The sequence below is a fragment of the Oncorhynchus kisutch genome, linkage group LG15 (assembly GCF_002021735.2).
Source record: "Oncorhynchus kisutch isolate 150728-3 linkage group LG15, Okis_V2, whole genome shotgun sequence".
NCBI classification, from domain to species: domain Eukaryota; kingdom Metazoa; phylum Chordata; class Actinopteri; order Salmoniformes; family Salmonidae; genus Oncorhynchus; species Oncorhynchus kisutch.
The window spans coordinates 66,403,568-66,425,110 of NC_034188.2; the positions used below are offsets into that span (position 1 = coordinate 66,403,568).

The window sequence follows — 21,543 nt, forward strand, 5'->3', positions numbered from 1 at the left end:
GGGCCAAATAGCATTCTAGTTTGCTCCGTTTCTTTGTTGATTCTTTCCAATGTGTCAAGTCATTTTTTCTTTTTTTCTTGTGGTTTGATTGGGTCTAATTGTGTTGCTGTCCTGGCTGTTTGTTATTTGTTATATATCCACAAAGATTGGAGAAGGGGTTTATCCACACATCTCTGTTTTGGATAGATAACTCTTCGTGTTGTTGTTTGTTTAATGTGTCCCAATTTTCCCAGAAGTGGTTAGATTCTATGGATTCTTCAATTGCATTGAGCTGGCTTCTGACGTGATGTTCCTTCTTTTTCCGTAGTGTATTTCTGTATTGTTTTAGTGATTCATCATAGTGAAGGCGTAGACTCAGGTTTTCTGGGTCTGTATGTTTTTGGTTGGATAGGTTTCTCAATTTCTTTCTTACATTTTTGCATTCTTCATCAAACTGTTTGTCATTGTTATTATTCTTCTTAGGTTGTCTGCTTGACATTTTTAGATTTGACAGGGAAGCTGAAAGGTCAAATATACTGTTTAGGCTTTCTACTGCCAAGTTTACACCTTCACTATTACAGTGAAATGTTTTGTCCAGGAAGTTGTCTCAAAGGGATTGAATTTGTTGTTGCCTAAATGTTTTTCGGTAGGTTTCTACACTACTTCCATCTATAGCATTTCTTAATATTGTGCAGTTCCTTTGGTTTGGATGCTTTCACACTTTGCATCTGTTATTGACTGGAAGCGTAATACGCTGGAAACAGATGACTAGCGGAATGACAACAACATTGATGCTTGTTAAAGAAGAGATGGAGAGAGAGACACCAAACATTGGTACATTTAGAAACTACTCTCCTCTACACTAATCATGTACTTTGCACACGAACCACCACCCTCTTTGAGTAAGAAATCAGGACTGTATTTACGTGAAATGCCTGTGTTTGCTGGATCTCTCGGTGAACAGGGCAGCCTTGTAAGGTTCTGATTGTCCGAAATGGTTACGGCAAGTCTTCTACTGTTGTCCTTCTCTGTTGTTGTCCGGTATCTGGGGGCTTGTCGTGTAGTCTGTATCTGGGGGCTTGTCGTGTAGTCGGTATCTGGGGGCTTGTCGTGTAGTCAGTATCTGGGGGCTTGTCGTGTAGTCGGTATCTGGGGGCTTGTCGTGTAGTCTGTATCTGGGGGCTTGTCGTGTAGTCGGTATCTGGGGGCTTGTCGTGTAGTCGGTATCTGTGTGCTTGTCGTGTAGTCGGTATCTGGGGGCTTGTCGTGTAGTCGGTATCTGGGGGCTTGTCGTGTAGTCGGTATCTGTGGGCTTGTCGTGTAGTCAGTATCTGGGGGCTTGTCGTGTAGTCGGTATCTGGGGGCTTGTCGTGTAGTCTGTATCTGGGGGCTTGTCGTGTAGTCGGTATCTGGGGGCTTGTCGTGTAGTCGGTATCTGGGGGCTTGTCGTGTAGTCGGTATCTGGGGGCTTGTCGTGTAGTCGGTATCTGGGGGCTTGTCGTGTAGTCGGTATCTGGGGGCTTGTCGTGTAGTCGGTATCTGGGGGCTTGTTTGTGTAGTCCTGGACAGAACTACAGAGTTAATTCTCCTTCCATTCATCTTGAAGATGCTTCTTTGAAGGTGGGCTAGCCAGCCGTGTCAATGGTTCCCGGTGGGTGGATGAGAGTAGCGTAATACGATGGTTTGAGCAGAGTAGTAGGTTTGTCCTACTTAAATTCACTTTGGAAGATACTTTACTTAGGACAGCTAATCAGCCGTACCAGTGATTGTAAGTCGGGTAAGTTTATCGTCTCTAACTCGTGTTGAGATTCAAAGTTCAAACCACTTAAAATGTGCACCTGCAGCTTCACGCTTTTCTGGTCTGTGTTTTTTCTTAACTCATCATTGCTACAGTGTGTAGTAAAGGGGCGGTTCCGACAGGCCGACACGCTCTCTGACCTCACTCTAGCAGTGGCTACTTACTGTGTACAGTTGTAAAAAAATAACATGATCTCTTATAGCTTCTCCAATCACATCCCTCTCTTAACAAAACACTTTCATCATTCTTCATATTACATGCACAACGCATAGTATGGAAACTGTGTGTATGTTCTGGGTTTACTTTTCAAGTTACAGTAGTTCCTTTTTAACATGTTTAATGACGTCACAGAATAACGGACAAAATGACATTAGTCTTCTATAGATCGCCTCGGACCATTCCCCACATTCTATGTTAGAAATATTATTCCAGTAGTTGCTTTTGAACGTGTTACAGTTTCAGGGGGAAAAAGGTCTGTTGAGACCAAGCACATTCCTTTGGTGAATTTGGAGAGGGAGACCTGAATCTTCTCCCCTTGATTTACAACAGGCCGCGAGTTGTTAATCCCCACTAGTTCTTCCTCTGCAGGTGAGAGGGGGTCTGATTGAAGTTATTCATTGCAAACCTGATCTGACCTATTTAGATTCTCATGGACAGTCATGACACTCTTCAGGTAGACTGTGATTTTGCTGTGATCTGATAGGGGTGTTAGTGGGCTGACTGTGAACACTCTGAGGGACTCTGGGTTGAGGTCAGTGATAAAGTAATCTACAGTACTACTGCCAAGGGATGAGCTCTCTCTCTCTCTCTCTCTCTCTCTCTCTCACTGACTGACTATAGTGTACACTAGCACCACAGCACAGCAGAACAGCTCCCCCCGATGGTGGCCTCATCACACTGCATTCCAGCTGCAGCTTGTTTTTTTAACTAGAAAGAGATGGATCTGATAAGCAAATGATTGTTTGTGTGCTCCTGCTGAGGTAGTGCATCCCTTAAGACAGGCATTGGTTGCACAGTGATAACAAGCACAGGGGTGTGAATATGATGTGGTCTGCGTTTTAGAGACATGAAGAGGTGTTAATGTAAGCACTATCAGTCATAATTTTTTCGAATAATGAGTTATATGAAATGAGAAATGAGTCATATGCTTAAAATGTACAGTTTATATAGAATATAAACTAGATATTTGGTTAGTTTCTAAACAGGAAATGTGCACCTGGTATGATAATTAGCAGGATGATCATCATGGTCATATATTAAGCTGTGGTCCAATGTCAGTACATTCCATATCTGTGTGATCATGCCTGTTTACATGTCCAATCCTACGCTGCTACTATGATATTGACTAATGCTGTAGATGGTTTGTGACTGTGATTCACCCACTAATAAGATCCCTCCCTGATGTCAATTTGTGTTCAGAAGGTTTCTAGTAAAATGTGCCTTGGCTTCCCTGACAGACCTTTTTCAAATAGTATCAATACATATACATGCTTTGCGCCGTCTGCAGTGGTGTGTATGTTTGATAAGTTAATTCACCTCTTGTCATCCATGCTAACCGACTGTATCTGTGTCTGTGTGCTCCGCTTTCCTCTGTGGCATTCGGAGATGAGGAAGAGAGAGATATGGGAGGAGAGGGAGCAGTGGTTATTTTCAGAGCATCTCATGTTATATTTATAGTCAATAAGACACACTTGCCTCCTGTCAGCAGAGGGTTTAGCAGTAGCAGCTAGTTTACACAGAGAGGGGGAGGGAGGGAGGGCGGGAAGGGAGGGGGGGAGGGAGATAAGAAAGAACAATTTGTGATTGATAAAATCAATGACATTATTGGCCAGGGCTGTGATGATGCCTGTATTGCAATATTTTTTCCATGGCAAAAATGAAAACACGAAGCAGACCAAACACTTTGGTCCTTGCTGTATGTAGAATATTGTGTGCTATAGCTTGGTAAGAATAAATACATGTGACTCTGGATGACAACATAATGATGTTTGTTTCCAACATTAGAGCTGTTTTCCTAAAGAAGTTAAATCTGCTTTGTGTTTTGTTTCCTTGCCACGATATTAACGAGTATTGCGATACTGGTATTATCCTGGCTCTAGTATGGACATGGCTTAACATGATAGCAAAGACTGAATCTGCAATAGGTAAGCAGCTTGGTTTGAAGAAATCAACTGTGGGAGCAATTATTAGGAAATGGAAGACATACAAGACCACTGATAATCTCCCTCGATCTGGGGCTCCACGCAAGATCTCCCCCCGTGGGATCAAAATGATCACAAGAACGGGGACAAAAAAATCCCAGAACCACACCTAGTGAATGACTACCTAGTGAATGACCTGCAGAGAGCTGGGACCAAAGTAACAAAGCCTACCATCAGTAACACACTACGCCGGCAGGTACTCAAATCCTGCAGTGCCAGACGTGTCCCCCTGCTTAAGCCAGTACATGTCCAGGCCCGTCTGAAGTTTGCTAGAGAGCATTTGGATGATCTAGAAGAAGATTGGGAGAATGTCATATGGTCAGATGAAACCAAAATATAACTTTTTGGTAAAAACTCAACTCGTCATGTTTGGAGGACAAAGAATGCTGAGTGGCATCCAAAGAACACCATACCTACTGTGAAGCATGGGGGGAAACATCATGCTTTGGGGCTGTTTTTCTGCAAAGTTACCAGGACTGATCCGTGTAAAGGAAAGAATGAATGGGGCCATGTATCGTGAGATTTTGAGTGAAAACCTTCCATCATTAAGGGCATTGAAGATGAAACGTGGCTGGGTCTTTCAGCATGACAATGATCCCAAACACACCGCCCGGGCAACGAAGGAGTGGCTTCGTAAGAAGCATTTCAAGGTCCTGGAGTGGCCTAGCCAGTCTTCAGATCTCAACCCCATAGAAAATCTTTGGAGGGAGTTGAAAGTCCGTTTTGCCCAGCAACAGCCCCAAAACATCACTGGAGATCTGCGTGGAGGAATGGGCCAAAATACCAGCAACAGTGTGTGAAAACCTTGTGAAGACTTACAGAAAACGTTTGACCTCTGTCATTGCCAACAAAGGGTATATAACAAAGTATTGAGAAACTTTTGTTATTGACCAAATACTTATTTTCCACCATAATTTGCAAATAAATTCATTAAAAATCCTACAATGTGATTTTCTGGATTTTTTTTCTCATTTTCTCTGTCATAGTTGAAGTGTACCTATGATGAAAATGACAGGCCTCTCTCATCTTTTTAAGTGGGAGAACTATTTAGTCAGCACAATTGGTGGCTAACTAAATACTTTTTTGCCCCACTGTATATATTGCACTATAAAGGCTATTCCCTATATAGTGCACTATAAAGGCTATTCCCTATATAGTGCACTATAAAGGTTATTCCCTATATAGTGCACTATAAAGGCTATTCCCTATATAGTGCACTATAAAGATTATTCCTTATATAGTGCACTATAAAGGGAATAGGGTGCCATTTGGAAAGTAGACACAGTTAGGTAGGTAGAAATAAAGTGACATCCACGCTTGTCATCCACACTCAATATTTTGACACCTGTTTCACATGTGTGTGAAGTCAGACGTTGTGCCATCGTTTTCTGCATACTGCTGTGCTCCATACAATTCTTCTCTCCTTCACTGTTTCTACTCAACCAACACTAACACTTCTGCCTTTTCCATCAGACAACTCCCTACCTCAATGACATACCAATGTCAGGGAAAGCCATACCAATTCCAGTCGTTTGTGGAAATGAATAGAGATTCAAATCATGAATTGAAATAAAACCTTGATTACAACTATAGGCAGCTCAGGAATGACATAGTTTAATGGAAAAAGGACTGAAATGGAACTGGCCCCTGGCCCTGATTATGAGCTATGTACAGTAAGATGGGCTGTAGTGAAAGAACAGGACAAATCAACGGAGTGCTGGGAGCACTCTGTCTTGGTTGTGTTGTCTGTGTGTGCAGGTAATCTATGTTTCACCTCTCGGTCTCCTGTCCTCTCTGCTCTCCCTCCCCTCCTCTACCAGGCAGCTGTGGCTCTGCAGCAGGTGGGCTGGCAGGAGGTGTACCCCATGGACTTCTACTCCAATCAGAGCCTGGGGCCATGGGCGCCCAACCACCCCGACAACCAACCAGCTCGGCCCGCCCGCAAACAGATACAGGTGAGTAGGGCAGATGTTGAATGACATGGATGGGGAAGGGGGCAGGAGATGAAACCACGTGTGTGCCCAAAGTGCTTGAAGCCTCGTGTGTGTGTGTGTGTGTGTGTGTGTGTGTGTGTGTGTGTGTGTGTGTGTGTGTGTGTGTGTGAGTCAGTCACATGGCTTGTATGGAAGAGCTGACAGAGAGCAAGCACATCACCATGGTGACACCCAGCGGTACACTGACAACAGGGCACATTTCATGATTTTTTAATGTTTTATTTGATTTGTGTTGATTCATTGTTACATAATCTGACACTATGTTGTAAATTCTGTACAATGACTTTTAAATGTGAACAGTCAAATGTATGCATTCCCTTTGGATTCATATTTCCTTGCTATGAACATTCGTTTTATTGTCATCTGACCACACATGTTAAACGTATCAGGGGTAAGTAATATCAGGGGTAGGTACTGTCACAGCCCCAAATCTTAACTCTCTCCCACTGTTTCCCTACAGAAGACTGGCTCACAGCCAGCCCCTCTCTCCGCTCCCTCACAGCAGTCTAAACAGTGTGGACAGAACCAATGCGCTCCTTGTGGCTGTCAGGGAGAATGACACATACACCACCACCAGTGCTGGCTGCCAACCAGCTCTTATCATGGCAATCGGTTGGAGCCAGGCCAGCCTAGAGGGGAGTGAGTCTATCTACCACCCACAGGAGGGCTTTCACTCTGAGCGCTGCTCAACACCTCACCTCCCCCAGGATACAGAGAACCAGAGACACTTCACCTCAGATACTACTCCGTTGTTGTCCTGACAGAATGGACTATACTGCATCTAAGGGTTGTTACCTTGTAAAGTGTGTATGTGTTGAGCACAGAGAAACTGAGGCACGGTATGTCTGTGTATGAAGAGGGTGAATATGTGCAGGAATGTGTGTGAGTGGGTGTGCATTCATGTATATTTTTCTGTGAAAGAGAGAGGGGGGAGAATGATATAAGTTGGTGTGTGGGGGTAATAAAGAGAGAGGAATACAGAAGGATGGCCCTGAGTTGATTGTGTTAGATGCCAGGGGATGTGGGTGGCTTTGATTAAATACAAGCCACTTATCGCTGGAACAGAAGGAAGCTGCCAACCACTTTACACTGTTAACCCACAGACTATATTAAAGAAGATAATTCATATGGTCAAAAGATGAGATGCTGTTTCTCTCCATTTCAAGCTTGTTTTATTTCTATTATATTTTACAGTAACAGTCAAAGGTTTGGACACACTGACTCATTCCAGGGTTTTTCTTCATTTACTACTATTTTAGCATAGTTTAATGTTGATTACATTGTAGAATAATAGTGAAGACATCAAAACTATGAAATAACACATATGGAATCATGTAGTAACCAAAAAAGTGTTAAAAAAATCTAAATATTTTGTATTTGAGATTCTTTAAAGTAGCCACCCTTTGCCTTGATGACAGATTTGGCATTCTCTCAACCAGCGTCATGAGATAGTCACCAGGAATGCATTTCAATTGTGCTGTGTTAAAAGTTAATTTGTGGAATTTCTTTCTTTCCTTAATATGTTTTAGATGATCCGTTGTGTTGTGACAAGGTAGTGGTGGTAATACAGAAGATAGCCCTATTTGGTAAAAGACCAAGTCCATATTATGGCAAGAACAGCTCAAATAAGCAAAGGGAAACAGCAGTATCATTACTTTGAGGCATGAAGATCAGTTTCTTCAAGTGCAGTCGCTATAACCATCAAGCACTATGATGAAACTGCAAGTTCTATGATGAAACTGGCTCTCATGTGGACTACCACTGGAAAGGAAGACCCAGAGTTACCTCTGTTGCAGAGAATAAGTTCATTAGAGTTACCAGCCTCAGAAATTGCAACCCAAATAAATGCTTCACAGATTTCAAGTAACAGACATCTCAACATCAACTGTTTAGAGGAGACTGCGTGAATCAGGCCTTCGTGGTTGAATTGCTGCAAAGAAACCGCTACTAAAGGACACTAATAAGAAGAAGAGACTTGTTTGGGCCAAGAAACACGAGCAATGGACATTAGACCGGTGGAAATCTGTCCTTTGGTCTGATGAGTCCAAATTTGAGATGTTTGGTTCCAACCGCTGTGTCTTTGTGAGACGCAGAGTAGGAGAACGGATGATCTCTGCATGTGTGGTTCTCACCATGAAGTATGGAGGAGGAGGTGTGATGGTGTGGGGGTGCTTCACTGGTGACACTGATTTATTTAGAATTCAAGGCACACTTAACCAGCATGGCTACCACAGCATTCAGCGGTGATACGCCATCCCATCTGGTTTACGCTTAGTGGGACTATCATTTGTTTTTCAACAGGACAATGACCCAAAACACACCTTCAGGCTGTGTAAGGGCTATTTGACCAAGAAGGAGAGTGATGGTGCTGCATCAGATGACCTGACCTCCACAATCACCCTGCCTCAACCAAATTGAGATGGTTTGGGATGAGTTGGACTGCAGAGTGAAGGGTAAGCAGCCAACAATTGCTCGGCATATGTGGGAACTCCTTCAAGGCTGTTGGAAAAGCATTCCTCATGATTCTGGTTGAGAGAATGCCAAGAGTGTGTAAAGCTGTCAAGGCAAAGGGTGGCTACTCGAATATAAAATATATTTAGATTTGTTGAACACTTCTTTTGTGTTATTTCATAGTTTTGATGTCTTCACTATTATTCTACAATGTAGAAAATAGTACAAATAAAGAAAAACCCTTGAATGAGTAGGTGTGTCCAAACCTTTGACTGGTACTCTACGTACAATAAATACTTTGTAACAATGAAGAGATTACAAATTCAATCGGACGTTCATGTTAACTTCGCCACCCTCTTCATACGGTTCTTGTCTGTCCAATGACTCATATTTAAATATCTGACTAATAATCAACATTAAACTATGCTGAATTGACAATGTATGTATTGCATTTGCCAAGTTTATCAATTAAAAAAATATATAATAACATGATTTAATTAAAAAAGGAAGAAATGATGGAACGTGCTGCTATATTTAACATGTCTACCATGCAGGAGCAATTTGAAGAGTATGTCAGACAGGGGGTCCTGGTTGGGGCTGTGTACTAGTCCGTCACAACTACCTCTCCACTCATTTATTAATGACCGGAGTCTGTCAACGGAACATTCTCAGACTGACTCACTAGAGATGATTGACAGCTGTGTGTGATGTGGCCTAAGCTAGGCTGGTTCCCTGAGTACATCTCTCTCTTGGTGATCTACCACAGTCTCTTTGATGTCACACGTACGGCACCCCTCTGATGTCACAAGGCCCTCTGACGAGACCTGCTGTGCTGCAGCTTCTACTCAGATCAGTCACCTCCGCATCTGACAAAACAAAGCCAAAGGTGCTAGATACTGCTGGTCCCACCAGATGCCCAGGTCCTCGATGTTCTATTCAAATCAAATGTTTTGGTCACATGCACATATTTAGCTTGTGTAGTGAAATGCTTGGGTAACTTGCTACGTCACTGTATGTATGTAATATCACATTACGCCATACTCGACACCTCAACATTTCCCTGACAAGATTAGCTATTGAGTTATAAAGGTGTTTGTTTGCTGGTTGTTGTCTTGTTGGTTGGTTGGAATAGAACCACGAGAAGCAATGTTCTCTATCGGTTTATGTATCATTGACATTGGGAGGTGGGGATTTGGCAGGAGATTGATTCAACAGCAAAATAATCCTCCCTAATGCTTGTAGGATTTGCGGAGAAAATAGCTAATTGAATTAAGCTTAGTAAACTTTTGTGGATTTCTTTTTTATTTTACCCTTATTTTACCATGTAGGTTGACTGAGAACACATTGTCATTTACAGCAACAACCTGGGGAAGAGTTACAGGGGAGAGGAGGGGGATGAAAGAGCCAATTGTAAGCTGGGGATGATTAGCTGACCATGATGGTAATAAGGGCCAGATGGGGAATTTAGCCTGGACACCAGGGTTACCACCCCTACTCTTACCATAAGTGCCATGGGATCTTTAGTGGCCACAGAGAATCAGGACACCTGTTTAACATCCCATCAGCAAAGCTGAACTCAGAATACCCTTTCCAGTGTCTCTTAGCTGTTCACAATTTTATTTTGTGGAACCCTGCCCACGTAGAATCCCTACCTACCTCTTTGAAAACATGAACACTATCGCACTGTACCTTACCACAACCCTGGGATGTGTTTATTAAGCACAGGCAGGGAATAATGTTTTCAAATGGAGGCAAAAGTGAGCATTCTAAATCAATATCTAGGTAGTACTTCCTCTGTTTCAAACTATTTGCTTGTGTTTCTTGGTTACTGAACTCACCCAAGTATTTGCACCACCTCAGCTCTCAGACTTGCCTTCCACAGAGACTCTGGAGCAATGCACATATATGGCCAAATGCAGAAAAACATGCTATGTGACAAAAATCAACACATTTGGTCTGAAGTGTATTGTATCAGACGTATTGCACCGCTTGTTTATTGGAACAGAGCTGTAGTGGGATACAGTGGTCACTAGATGGAGCTCTCTGCACAGCCGGTGTGTTATAGCTCCATCTGAAAGAGCTGCTAAATCACCAGAGTTCATGGGGGATTGATTTATCAGAGTGTTTTGTATGGCAGTGTAGTGGGTGAGTGTGCTTGGGGGTGTCCTTCCAAGAACCCTGTGTGCTTTTTGTATTCAGTGTGTGTAATTGTTTCCAGATGTGTGGGGAATATGACTCTACTCTCCTCCATCTCCCTTGGCATCCCTCCTCCTCTCTGTCTCTCATCAAATGTTTCTGCCATCATGTTTCTTCTGCCAGCTGTCCCGAGGGCAGGATTGGCCAGGGTGAGGTTATAGAGGGCTTATGGCTGCTTATGAGCTTCCTATGCACATGTGTCACATGACTAAGTCATTCCCAATGACAACAGGTGTCCTGGATCACGTTTGACTGCTATCAGTGTGCATTGTGTTGTATGGTCAGCTGGTGTTTATTGGAACCCAGTTCCTATGTTTGTCACCCAAAACCATTATATGGTGATAAAACCATCAGCAATATTGATATCCTCCAAAACAATAAAAAAAAGGTGACCTTTTAAGATGTTAATATACACTATTAGCTGTATCTTATATAGAACTTTTAGTAAAAACCCAAAGATGTGTTGCACAAACTGATTGCTTACGTTCAGACTAGTATGGGCTTGTTTTTTTGTGTTTTTTTTCTGTGTGTATGTGTGTGTGTGTGTCATCTGTTGGGGAAAAGGCAACACTCTACGTGAGGCATTTATCTACTAATTTATTTTCATGACAGCAGAGAAGCTGAGTCACAGTAGCCTCCCTCTCCTCTCCCTTCATCCAATGACCCCATCAGTCCCTGTTGCCCTCCTGTGTACAGAACATTCACTCAGAGGTCAGAATATAGACTCAGAGGTCACACGTCATTTTACAGGGACTGATTTTCATTTTGTCATCCTTCCTCCACCTCTTTCATTTTGTCATCCTTCCTCCACCTCTTTCATTATGTCATCCTTCCTCCACCTCTTTCATTATGTCATCCTTCCTCCACCTCTTTCATTTTGTCATCCTTCCTCCACCTCTTTCATTATGTCATCCTTCCTCCACCTCTTTCATTTTGTCATCCTTCCTCCACCTCTTTCATTTTGTCATCCTTCTCTTTCTGTTGTTGTTAAAGTTATTTTCTTTCACACAGACATATGAACAGATCTACAAACATCAGACACACTTCAGCTGTTTTTACAGAAGATCTGAAATAAAAGTTAAATGTCTATGCCAAGTTGCACAACAACAAAGGGAGGGAGGAGGGGATTGTGCAACTTTGTTTTTGTGCTTTTTCCCCCCCAAGGTGACTTGGAGGCTATGTGTGTGGACTCCAGACCATGTCCACATGTGACTGGGACAGCCAGGGCTGGAGGAGAGCAGGCGTGGCCGTTGACTGTATAAAAGAGCCAGGCTCCTGTTCTGACTAGAGGGTAACAGTCAGCTCAAGGTCTCTCTCCCTCCACACCTTCTGGAATATTCCATTTTGAATATTATATCACTACAAAGAAGAGGATCTGTTTTTTTTTTACAGGTGAATTTTGAAGATGTGGTTGTTCATTATGTGGGTGAGACTGTGTGATTAGGGGTAGTAATTATGTAGTATGCTGTGGAGCTCATCTCTTTGTGCTGAATTGGTATGTTAACATGGCATTTGTGGCAGCATTTTCAATGTTGGATCTCATCTATTGTGGAAATAATATGATTGTAAGCATATTCAGTCTAAATGTAAGAGAATAGATTAAATAAATAGATTGCCACTGTATGATGTGTAATACTATCCCTTATTATCTAATCTTCCCAATGTTATATGACATAACTGTGCCCAAAATGCTTGAAGCCTCATATGTGTGGTGATATCTCTATATCTCTATGAGGCCCTGTGGCAGGGCTGGCAAGGTCTTGGCAGAACAAATCCTGCTGCCACATCTGGCCCTCTGGCTGCAGACCTAAAGACTGAGAACGCAGGCTGCGTCCCAAATCACAACCGATTCCCTATGTGGTGCAGGGATTAGGGTGCCATTTCAGACTCAACCAGAGACCACAGACTGGGGACAGGGAGCTGGGAGAAGGGGTTGGGAGGCTGAGGGCTGGGTGAGGCCTTTGGCACATTGGCAGGAAAATAAACAGCTGAATGTGGGCATTCCTGAGGGGAGGACGGAAGAATGGAATTAGACTGGAGATCCGTGGTAAGATATGACACTGATCATCAAGGAAGAATACATTGTAAAAGGACCATCTAGGCCTAACTTCTTCCAAATAATTAGTACACATGTATCATCAGCATACAGCCAGATCGTGCTGGAAGTTAACTAAGGGGGAAGTTTATTGTCATAATTGTTAATGATTACTCAGTGTTTTCAGCTCCATCGGGATCTGTAAGTGTTAATGTGAGATAAAGCTCATGTCTGTGTGGTTGTGGGCAGAATGTGTGTGGGCATGGACAGAATAGATAGGAATGCGAAGGAAGGTTGTTAGGAGGTTGGATAAAAGGCTTTGATGGAGAAAGATTAAGTGTTGTAAAGAAATGAGTAATTCTGTGTGGGAGGTCAGCCTGTCTCTTATCAGCCTGCCAAATGCCACCCCAACACAATGCTGCCATGGATTACCTCTGTAACTAGTGCTTTTAAATACCTGTAGAAAAGGACTGCTTCATTGTCAGCGTTCTTCTTCTTTCATAGTTTCTCTTTAATTCAATCATTTCCTCACACTTAATCTCCTCAGTGACAAACTGTGTCTTTAGGGCATTATTAAATTGCTGACATGCCATAATCTTAACTGTTACAGTGCCATAGTAATAATCATTGGAGAATCATTTCCCCAGCCTTTACACACACACATTCAACCCCTATGCAAAGTCTGAAGAGTCCACACACAGAATCCCTAGTAGACATTAGTATTAGTACCATGTGGTTGTCGTGCCCCTCAGTCTGATGAAAGGTCAGCCTGTCTCAGGACTGGAAAGAAGATACTACTGGCATTCAGGCTACTGCCATTCACTTTGTTACAGCTGCATCCCGATTGGCACCATATTCCCCTGACCAGGGGCAGGACCCATTGAGGGCCATTTGGGACACAACCACAGTGTCCTAAGTTGTAATGATTGGTAGGTATTATACAGCTTATTGAAGGTACACTACATGATCAAAAGTATGTGGACAACTGCATGTTGAACATCTCATTCCAAAATCATGGGCATTAATATGGAGTTGGTCCCCCCTTTGCTGCTATAACAGCCTCCACTCTTCTGGGAAGGCTTTCCACAAGATGTTGGAACATTGCTGCAGGGACTTGCTTCAATTCAGCCACAAGAGCATTAGTGAGGTTGGGCACTGACAATTAGGCCTGGCTCGCAGTCTGCGATTAGGCCTGGCCTGCAATCTGCATTCCAATTTATCACAAAGTTGGTCAATGGGTTTGAGGTCAGCGCTCTGTGCAGGCCAGTCAAGTTTTTCCAATTTCTGTATGGACCTTGCTTTGTGCATGGGGCATTGTCATGCTGAAACAGGAAAGGGCCTTCCACAAACTGTTGCCACAAAGTTGGAAGCACAGAATTGTCTAGAATGTAATTGTATGCTATAGCATTAAGATTTCCCTTCATTGGAACTAAGGGGCCTGAACCATGAAAAACAGCCCCAGACCATTATTCCTCCTCCACCAAACCTTACAGTTGGCACTATGCATTGGGGAAGGCAGCGTTCTTAGTGAAGTGTGAGTCATCACTCCAGAGAACGCGTTTCCACTGCTCCAGAGTCCAATGGCGGCAAGCTTTACACCACTCTAGCCGACCTTTGGCATTGTGCATGGTGATCTTAGGCTTGTGTGCGGCTGCTTGGCCATGGAAACCCATTTCATGGATGTCCCAACAAGGCAGTTTGGCAGTTTGGAACTCGGTAGTGAGTGTTGCAACCGAGGACAGGCTATTTTTGCACACACTGCACTTCACGAGCTTGTGTGGCCTACCACTTCACGGCTGAGCCGTTGTTGCTCCTAGATGTTTCCACTTCACAATAACAGCACTTACTGTTGACCAGGGGCAGCTCCAGCAGGGCAGACATTTGATGAACTGAGTTGTTGGAAAGGTGGCATCCTATGACAATGCCACGTTGAAAGTCACAGCTCTTCAGTAAGGCCATTCTACTGCCGATGTTTGTCTATGGAGATTGCATGGCTGTGTCGTCGATTTTATACACCTGTACGCAACCGGTGTGACTGAAATAGCCGAATCCACAAATGTGAAGGGGTGTCCACATACTTTTGTACATATATAGTGTATGTGTAGAACAAATTGGTACTCATCAAACCCCTGGTTCCTGTCTGTCTGTTCCGGCACCAGTCTGAGCCCTCCTCTCTGAACAGTAAGAGTTTATGTGCTGTCAGAGTGGAGCATCAGCATGTAGCCTCTTACAGTCCAGGGAGTAGGGCCACTCTCACTGATGAGGAATGCACTCTGCCTAGCAGCCTTGGGAGGACGTTCAACCCACATCTACGGGTGTACGTAATGCGGATCCTATCAAGGGCCCTATGTATCAAGCGTCTCAGAGTAGAAGTGCTGATTTAAGATCAGTTTAGCCATTTAGATCACAATGAATAAGGGGGGACCTGATCCTAGATCACCACCCCTACTCTGAGACGCTTTATATACAGGTAACTGCCAAAATAAAGGAAACACAACCATAACGTGTCTTAATAGGGTGTTGGGTCACCGCGAGCCACCAGAACAGCTTCAATGCACTTTGGCATAGTTTCTACAAGTGTCTGCAACTCTATTGGAGGGATTCTTCCACGATAAATTCCATAATTTGGTGTTTTGTTGATGGTGGTGGAAAACGCTGTTTCAGGTGCCGCTCTAGAATCTCTCATACGTGTTCAATTGGATTGAGATCTGGTGACTGAGACGGTCATGACATGTGGTTTACATCGTTTTCATGCTCTTCAAACCATTCAGTGACCACTCATGCCTGTGGATGACGGCATTGCCATCCTATGGGGGCATATACCCATTTCCTCAAGTGTTTCCGTTATTCTGCCAGTTACCTGTATATGACGTTACTCCAAAGCAGACAGAAGTCAACAGGACAAAAAAATAGACAAAGACAAAATGCATGTTCACCATTTTAGAAAATGCTAATTGAATACATAACATTTATTTATATTACACTGTGTTGCTTTTAGGTTTAAAAAAAAGGTGGACAACCAGAGAACGTAGGAAATAGAAGAACAGATAGAGCCACCTGTACAGCAGAAAAGTGATGACCTATAAAGAAAGAAGTCAGAAAACAAAAGCCTACTTCAATACGCTCATGATGACCTGATTGTAGCTCTTGAAGTGATCTGTATTCTACAGAACTGCTCTGTCTGTTCCTACCCGGGGCTTATGTGGGCTGGTGAAAAATAAATGACATGTTCGAGTTCAGTGCATTCCCTGTTCTTCACTCTGTCTTTCATCTTTAGCCTATAGGTCTGTACCCAACCCAGGGCTGTGCTCTGATGATAAATTCTCACTAACTACAGGAATCTCCTTCATATCAGCTCATGGGACATATCATCCCCACTAAAGGATATGTGTTTAATATGTATTTGTGATGGATCCTTGAATGATTAAGGGTAATGTCTAAATAGGCAGAAAACATCAGCATGCAGATAACACCATCATCATCATGCACAAGTCATCAAGTTCACGTTCTCTTTCACAGTCCTGGGGAATCAATGTCCTGTATTATGCTACTGCAAATGGGCTGGGCTCTTTCTGCACTGTCTAACTGCTGAAATGTCAGGCTTGTCCTGAACAGAGCCATCTATTTGTCTAAATGTAGATCTCTGCATTTCTTGGTTGCTCCCTTAGCAAATCACAATATTCTAAACAGACGTGTTACCCTAGTCAGTCCTTGCACCAAAGTGCTGGTAACAAACACTGTGCCCTTATCACAACCTCGTAATATCAAAGAATATACCCATAAGGTCAAAGGTCACTTTGGGTGTTTAGACGTCTCCAGTCTTTCTCTGAGGAACTCGTCACACAGCCTTCCTTACACACCCTTGTCAATGTGATGCAGGTTTGTCCCCTAGCGACCATGGCTGTAGACTGTTACCAGTGGTGCTGTTTCTACAGTAACAATCTAATGCCACGGTCACCATGGAGACAGCGGGAGAACGAGATTTGCTGTGGAACACATGGTGAATGAGGATTGGCTTGTTGGTGTGTGGAGGGACCCCACAGACTGTAGAATAGGACTTTGCAGTAGAACCTTCACACTGTATCTTCCTACACATGTTAGCTCTCTGTCTTTCACACTCAATCCACAAAGGATACACATGAAGACATCTGAAGGGGGTGGGATGGACGGGGTAGAGATTTGCCAGACATCAGTAGCCATGACTGTAGACTGTTACTGTAGTTTCACTGAGTTTTAAGCAGTAAGCAGTCTAGAGCCAAGGTATTGATGCACTGACTGTATTGGTAGTCACATTGCATTTCTACATCTGAAATATCACAATGTATAGGAACAAAAACATAAACGCATGCAACATTATTACCAATTACATGCATGTTTATACTTTTGATAGTTTAGAAATAAGCTTGAAGACATTCTTAAAAAGCAATGCTGTGGAGGAATATTTTGTTATAACACTGACCTTGTAGGCATCAGATTACAAGCACCAGCTGACATTCTTCTTTTGTGCAACTGAATTAATACACAGGTTAATGCATATCAGTTTTATACTTCATAGAGATGGTAATGGTCCATTCTACGTCATTAGTCACACACAATCAGATCATATGACATGAGGGAACTGTGACCGGGGGCCGATGGGCCCCTGTAGCCTAGGGATCAACATTATCTATAGTCCATGATTACAGACATGGCCTGCGTCCCAGGTGGCACCATATTTCTCACGTACTGTAGTGATCTACTGTCAAAAGTAGTGCACTATATAGGGTGCCGTTTGGTATGCAGACATGGACCATTTGTCCCGGAGTGTTTTGAGTATTGATTACCATGCAGATTAACTAGAGTGACTCAGTCAGCTGAAGGATGGTGGGACAGAGGGGGGATTGGTGGGGTTCTGCAAGCTTTCTATTTAGTAACACTGTCATACTGACGTCAAGTCAACAACCGAGATGTGTAAGTGCACTGGCTCTGGCCTTGACACTTATGACCATAGGCTGTGATACAGCTTCAAGAGTTTTAGTGATGCTGATGGAGTTGTCTTGCGCAACTCTAGCCAGAGCTCCTGTTCTGTCTGATGCCTCTAGCCAGAGCTCCTGTTCTGTCTGACGCCTCTGGCCAGAGCTCCTGTTCTGTCTGACGCCTCTGGCCAGAGCTCCTGTTCTGTCTGATGCCTCTAGCCAGAGCTCCTGTTCTGTCTGACGCCTCTGGCCAGAGCTCCTGTTCTGTCTGATGCCTCTAGCCAGAGCTCCTGTTCTGTCTGACGCCTCTGGCCAGAGCTCCTGTTCTGTCTGATGCCTCTAGCCAGAGCTCCTGTTCTGTCTGATGCCTCTGGCCAGAGCTCCTGTTCTGTCTGACGCCTCTGGCCAGAGCTCCTATTCTGTCTGACGCCTCTGGCCAGAGCTCCTGTTCTGTCTGACGCCTCTGGCCAGAGCTCCTGTTCTGTCTGACGCCTCTGGCCAGAGCTCCTGTTCTGTCTGACGCCTCTGGCCAGAGCTCCTGTTCTGTCTGGGGCCTCTGGCCAGAGCTCCTGTTCTGTCTGGGGCCTCTGGCCAGAGCTCCTGTTCTGTCTGACGCCTCTGGCCAGAGCTCCTGTTCTGTCTGACGCCTCTAGCCAGAGCTCCTGTTCTGTCTGACGCCTCTGGCCAGAGCTCCTGTTCTGTCTGGGGCCTCTGGCCAGAGATCTTGTTCCGTCTGACCTAGAGAATGTGTTATGTCAGTCGCACTGGGAGTATATCAATTGCATACTCCTCACCTCCTTTTCAAAACCCATTGTATGAGAGAGCCATAGATCCCGCCCCTCTGACCTTTTTGCTCCAATGGGTTTTGAGAAGGAGCGAGGACACAGGAGTCTACAATTGAGATTCTCCCACTGACATAGATCAAATGGCCAAGTTTTTGTTACAAGAACCGTAAACACCTCTATAAATTATCAACTGTAACTACCTCCATTAATGCTCACCTTCTTTTCGATAGCTTTGCACATTTGTTCCTAATTGGGCATATTGACAGTCACCGCTGGCCAAATCGATTTTCTAATCAAAAGCTAAGACTCTTAAAGATCAGACGGAAGTGATACATTGCCAAATAAGAACGGGAACAGTAGGACTCCAGCATGCGTATGTTGTCTAAGAGTCTGAGTCTAGTTGTTATTTTTCAAGAATTAAGTAGCCTGCTTATTGTCTTATTAGCCTATATTTCCTATATCAATATTCAGGAGTCAGGTACAAGGTTTACCACCTCTTGTTTCAAGACACTGTGGCGAGTGAGTACCGGTCTTTCAGCACCACGTACAAATGGTTCACTCTAGTAGGTTACCTCAGTCCGATAAGCCTATTTTCCTTACAGGGTAGACTCGTTTCTTTCTCTGGAAGACATTGAATGACAATGAATGTTTTAGTAGCAAGAGGCTAGGTAACTAATTTCAGCACCATGGACAGCCACGATCAAATCGCATTTTCGGTGGAGAAGAGACTTTGTTCTTCTGAGTAGCCTACAATGTCATTTCATTCGTACCCCGTGTGGATAGAATCCAGCAACGAGGAGAAGACTAATCAGCAGAGAGAATCGTTTTTCAACCCAAAGTCATTCCGTGCAGTTCTACAGGAGTTACAGTACCTCCTCGAGGAGATTTCAAAGGACACGCCAGGCGCTGGCGCTCCCTCTCACCCCCTCCCTCATCTCCCTCGCTCTGCTCAAGCTGAGCAGGGGGGAGTTGAGCTCGCACTCCTGTTGATGAACCTATGTACGCCTCGTGCTGTCTCTTTAAAGTCTTCTGATTGGAAGTTGTCTCCGTGTACGCAGGAATGACGCAGAATTGACTTCACCCCGAGAACGCGTCACGATACCATTTCAACATGAAAAAAAATTGCTGGCGAAGAGATGAAGAAGTGATAGACGGGTATAATGACAGGATGATGCACTCAGTGATATTCTGATGTGATTCTATCGTGTTGATATGTAAAATAGCCTAGTAGTTTACATCTACTGTATTGGCTACAGGTTTCCATGATTGGCCTGTTGATCAATAGCAATTTTGCATCAATAGCAATGAATTATCCTGTTTAGCCTACTTTACCTTTTTAACAGACCGAGGTGGTAGCCTACTCTGAATATTGGGAATGGATGTCAGGATTTCAAACAGAAAGCCTTAACTCGGTGGTACCCAAACAACAGAAATGCATCAACTGGGATTTGATTTGCTATCTGCGCTCGGTCTGGGATGCTGACTGGCTGGTTAACACGCAGGACATTCGCCTCTTCTTATCAACTGTCACTGCACATGTGTGCCAAAGTGACTCACACTGCAGTAACGTTTACTTTCTCTGTATCTACCGTAGTTTTACGACAACGCTCGGATGAAGAAATAAAGTACTTTTGCTTGTAAATTACAGTCTTTTTGATTTAAACACGCGTGAATTATTTACATTTTTGTGTTATTGTTTAACACGTGGTTGACAAACTTTTAACTGTGACAGTAAATATACAATATTATGCAAACAATACACACTGGAAAATAATAAACCACTTACCCATCTTGTGTAGAAACCGAGCCCATTCTACTGAAAACGATGCTTCTCTTTATGACCGTAGTTTACCATTTGAAATGTAAGTGCATTAGATTAAAAAACATAGGTATGGCATCATAACTATGAATATCAGAAGATCAGATAATAATAATCGGTAACATCTTCTCTGATTTATCCATATATATTGCCCCTTCACATCATGGGTAGCCTACCCGTGAAATTCAGTGGGCTCTCCCAGCATTCGGTTTTTATAGACAAGCTATAGTACTAGTGATGGGGATGGGAGGGGGCACTCATTCATCGGTTTTTATAGACAAGCTATAGTACTAGTGATGGGGATGGGAGGGGGCACTCATTCATCGGTTTTTATAGACAAGCTATAGTACTAGTGATGGGGATGGGAGGGGGCACTCATTCATCGGTTTTTATAGACAAGCTATAGTACTAGTGATGGGGATGGGAGGGGGTACTCATTCATCGGTTTTTATAGACAAGCTATAGTACTAGTGATGGGGATGGGAGGGGGCACTCATTCATCGGTTTTTATAGACAAGCTATAGTACTAGTGATGGGGATGGGAGGGGGTACTCATTCATCGGTTTTTATAGACAAGCTATAGTACTAGTGATGGGGATGGGAGGGGGTACTCATTCATCGGTTTTTATAGACAAGCTATAGTACTAGTGATGGGGATGGGAGGGGGTACTCATTCATCGGTTTTTATAGACAAGCTATAGTACTAGTGATGGGGATGGGAGGGGGCACTCATTCATCGAAAAGCATCACCTACATGGATTATGTATGTGGACTCCTACGTCACTGAGGAAATGTAGTCAACGGGAGGATGCTTTAGGGTTCCGTTAGGGGAAGAGGAGGGAGAAAGGGATGAAGGGAGAAGGGGGTGTAGTAAGGACCCTCATTTGCACTTTTTGAAAGGCAGTGATGAACACCATGAGGCAAGGGCAAAATTGTGGTGTAGATATTGGGGGAGACAATGGGTCGGGTGTCCTCCCAATATATATATATAAATATATATATATAAATTTAAATGATTTTTTTCCTGCTATTCTACATAGTTTGACATGACTTATTATGCCTCACGTGTGGGGTATTTCGAGGGGTATTTTAAAAACAGTGGAAGTGGGAGGAGGATGAGCTGGCCAATCAGTGGTCTACTCACATTAATGTTTATTTTGACCGGTATACACCCACACCACTGTGAGGCCATGTTTTGAGCCTCACATTTCTTGCACAAAATCAATAAATCATGTATTTTTTTTTTTTGTGGGGGGGGCCTTGCCTGTTTTGCATGTTATTTTTCCATTAATACGTGTGACATGTCAGTTTGTAAACACTAAGAACGGCC

The 21,543-nt window shown here is 43.5% G+C and overlaps 1 protein-coding gene and 1 long non-coding RNA gene across 3 annotated transcripts in view; both read left to right on the forward strand.

The window, feature by feature from the left end:
• Nucleotides 1–7,111, forward strand: part of LOC109904856 (2-(3-amino-3-carboxypropyl)histidine synthase subunit 1) — a 108,395-nt gene extending 101,284 nt beyond the window's left edge. The window contains exons 11-12 of one of the 2 annotated variants that reach the window (XM_031790858.1): nucleotides 5,799–5,933; nucleotides 6,433–7,111. In XM_031790858.1, the coding sequence (XP_031646718.1) occupies nucleotides 5,799–5,933; nucleotides 6,433–6,531 (234 nt within the window). In that variant the 3' untranslated portion in view covers nucleotides 6,532–7,111. The remainder of the gene's footprint in view (nucleotides 1–5,798; nucleotides 5,934–6,432) is intronic. The other variant, XM_031790859.1, reaches the window with a different exon arrangement.
• Nucleotides 7,112–8,611: 1,500 nt separating this feature from the next.
• On the forward strand, nucleotides 8,612–15,891 carry LOC109904719 (uncharacterized). Its single transcript, XR_002257204.2, has 3 exons — nucleotides 8,612–12,011; nucleotides 13,488–13,583; nucleotides 15,653–15,891. It is a non-coding gene; the product is annotated as an uncharacterized LOC109904719 (long non-coding RNA).
• The last annotated feature ends 5,652 nt before the right edge of the window (nucleotides 15,892–21,543 follow it).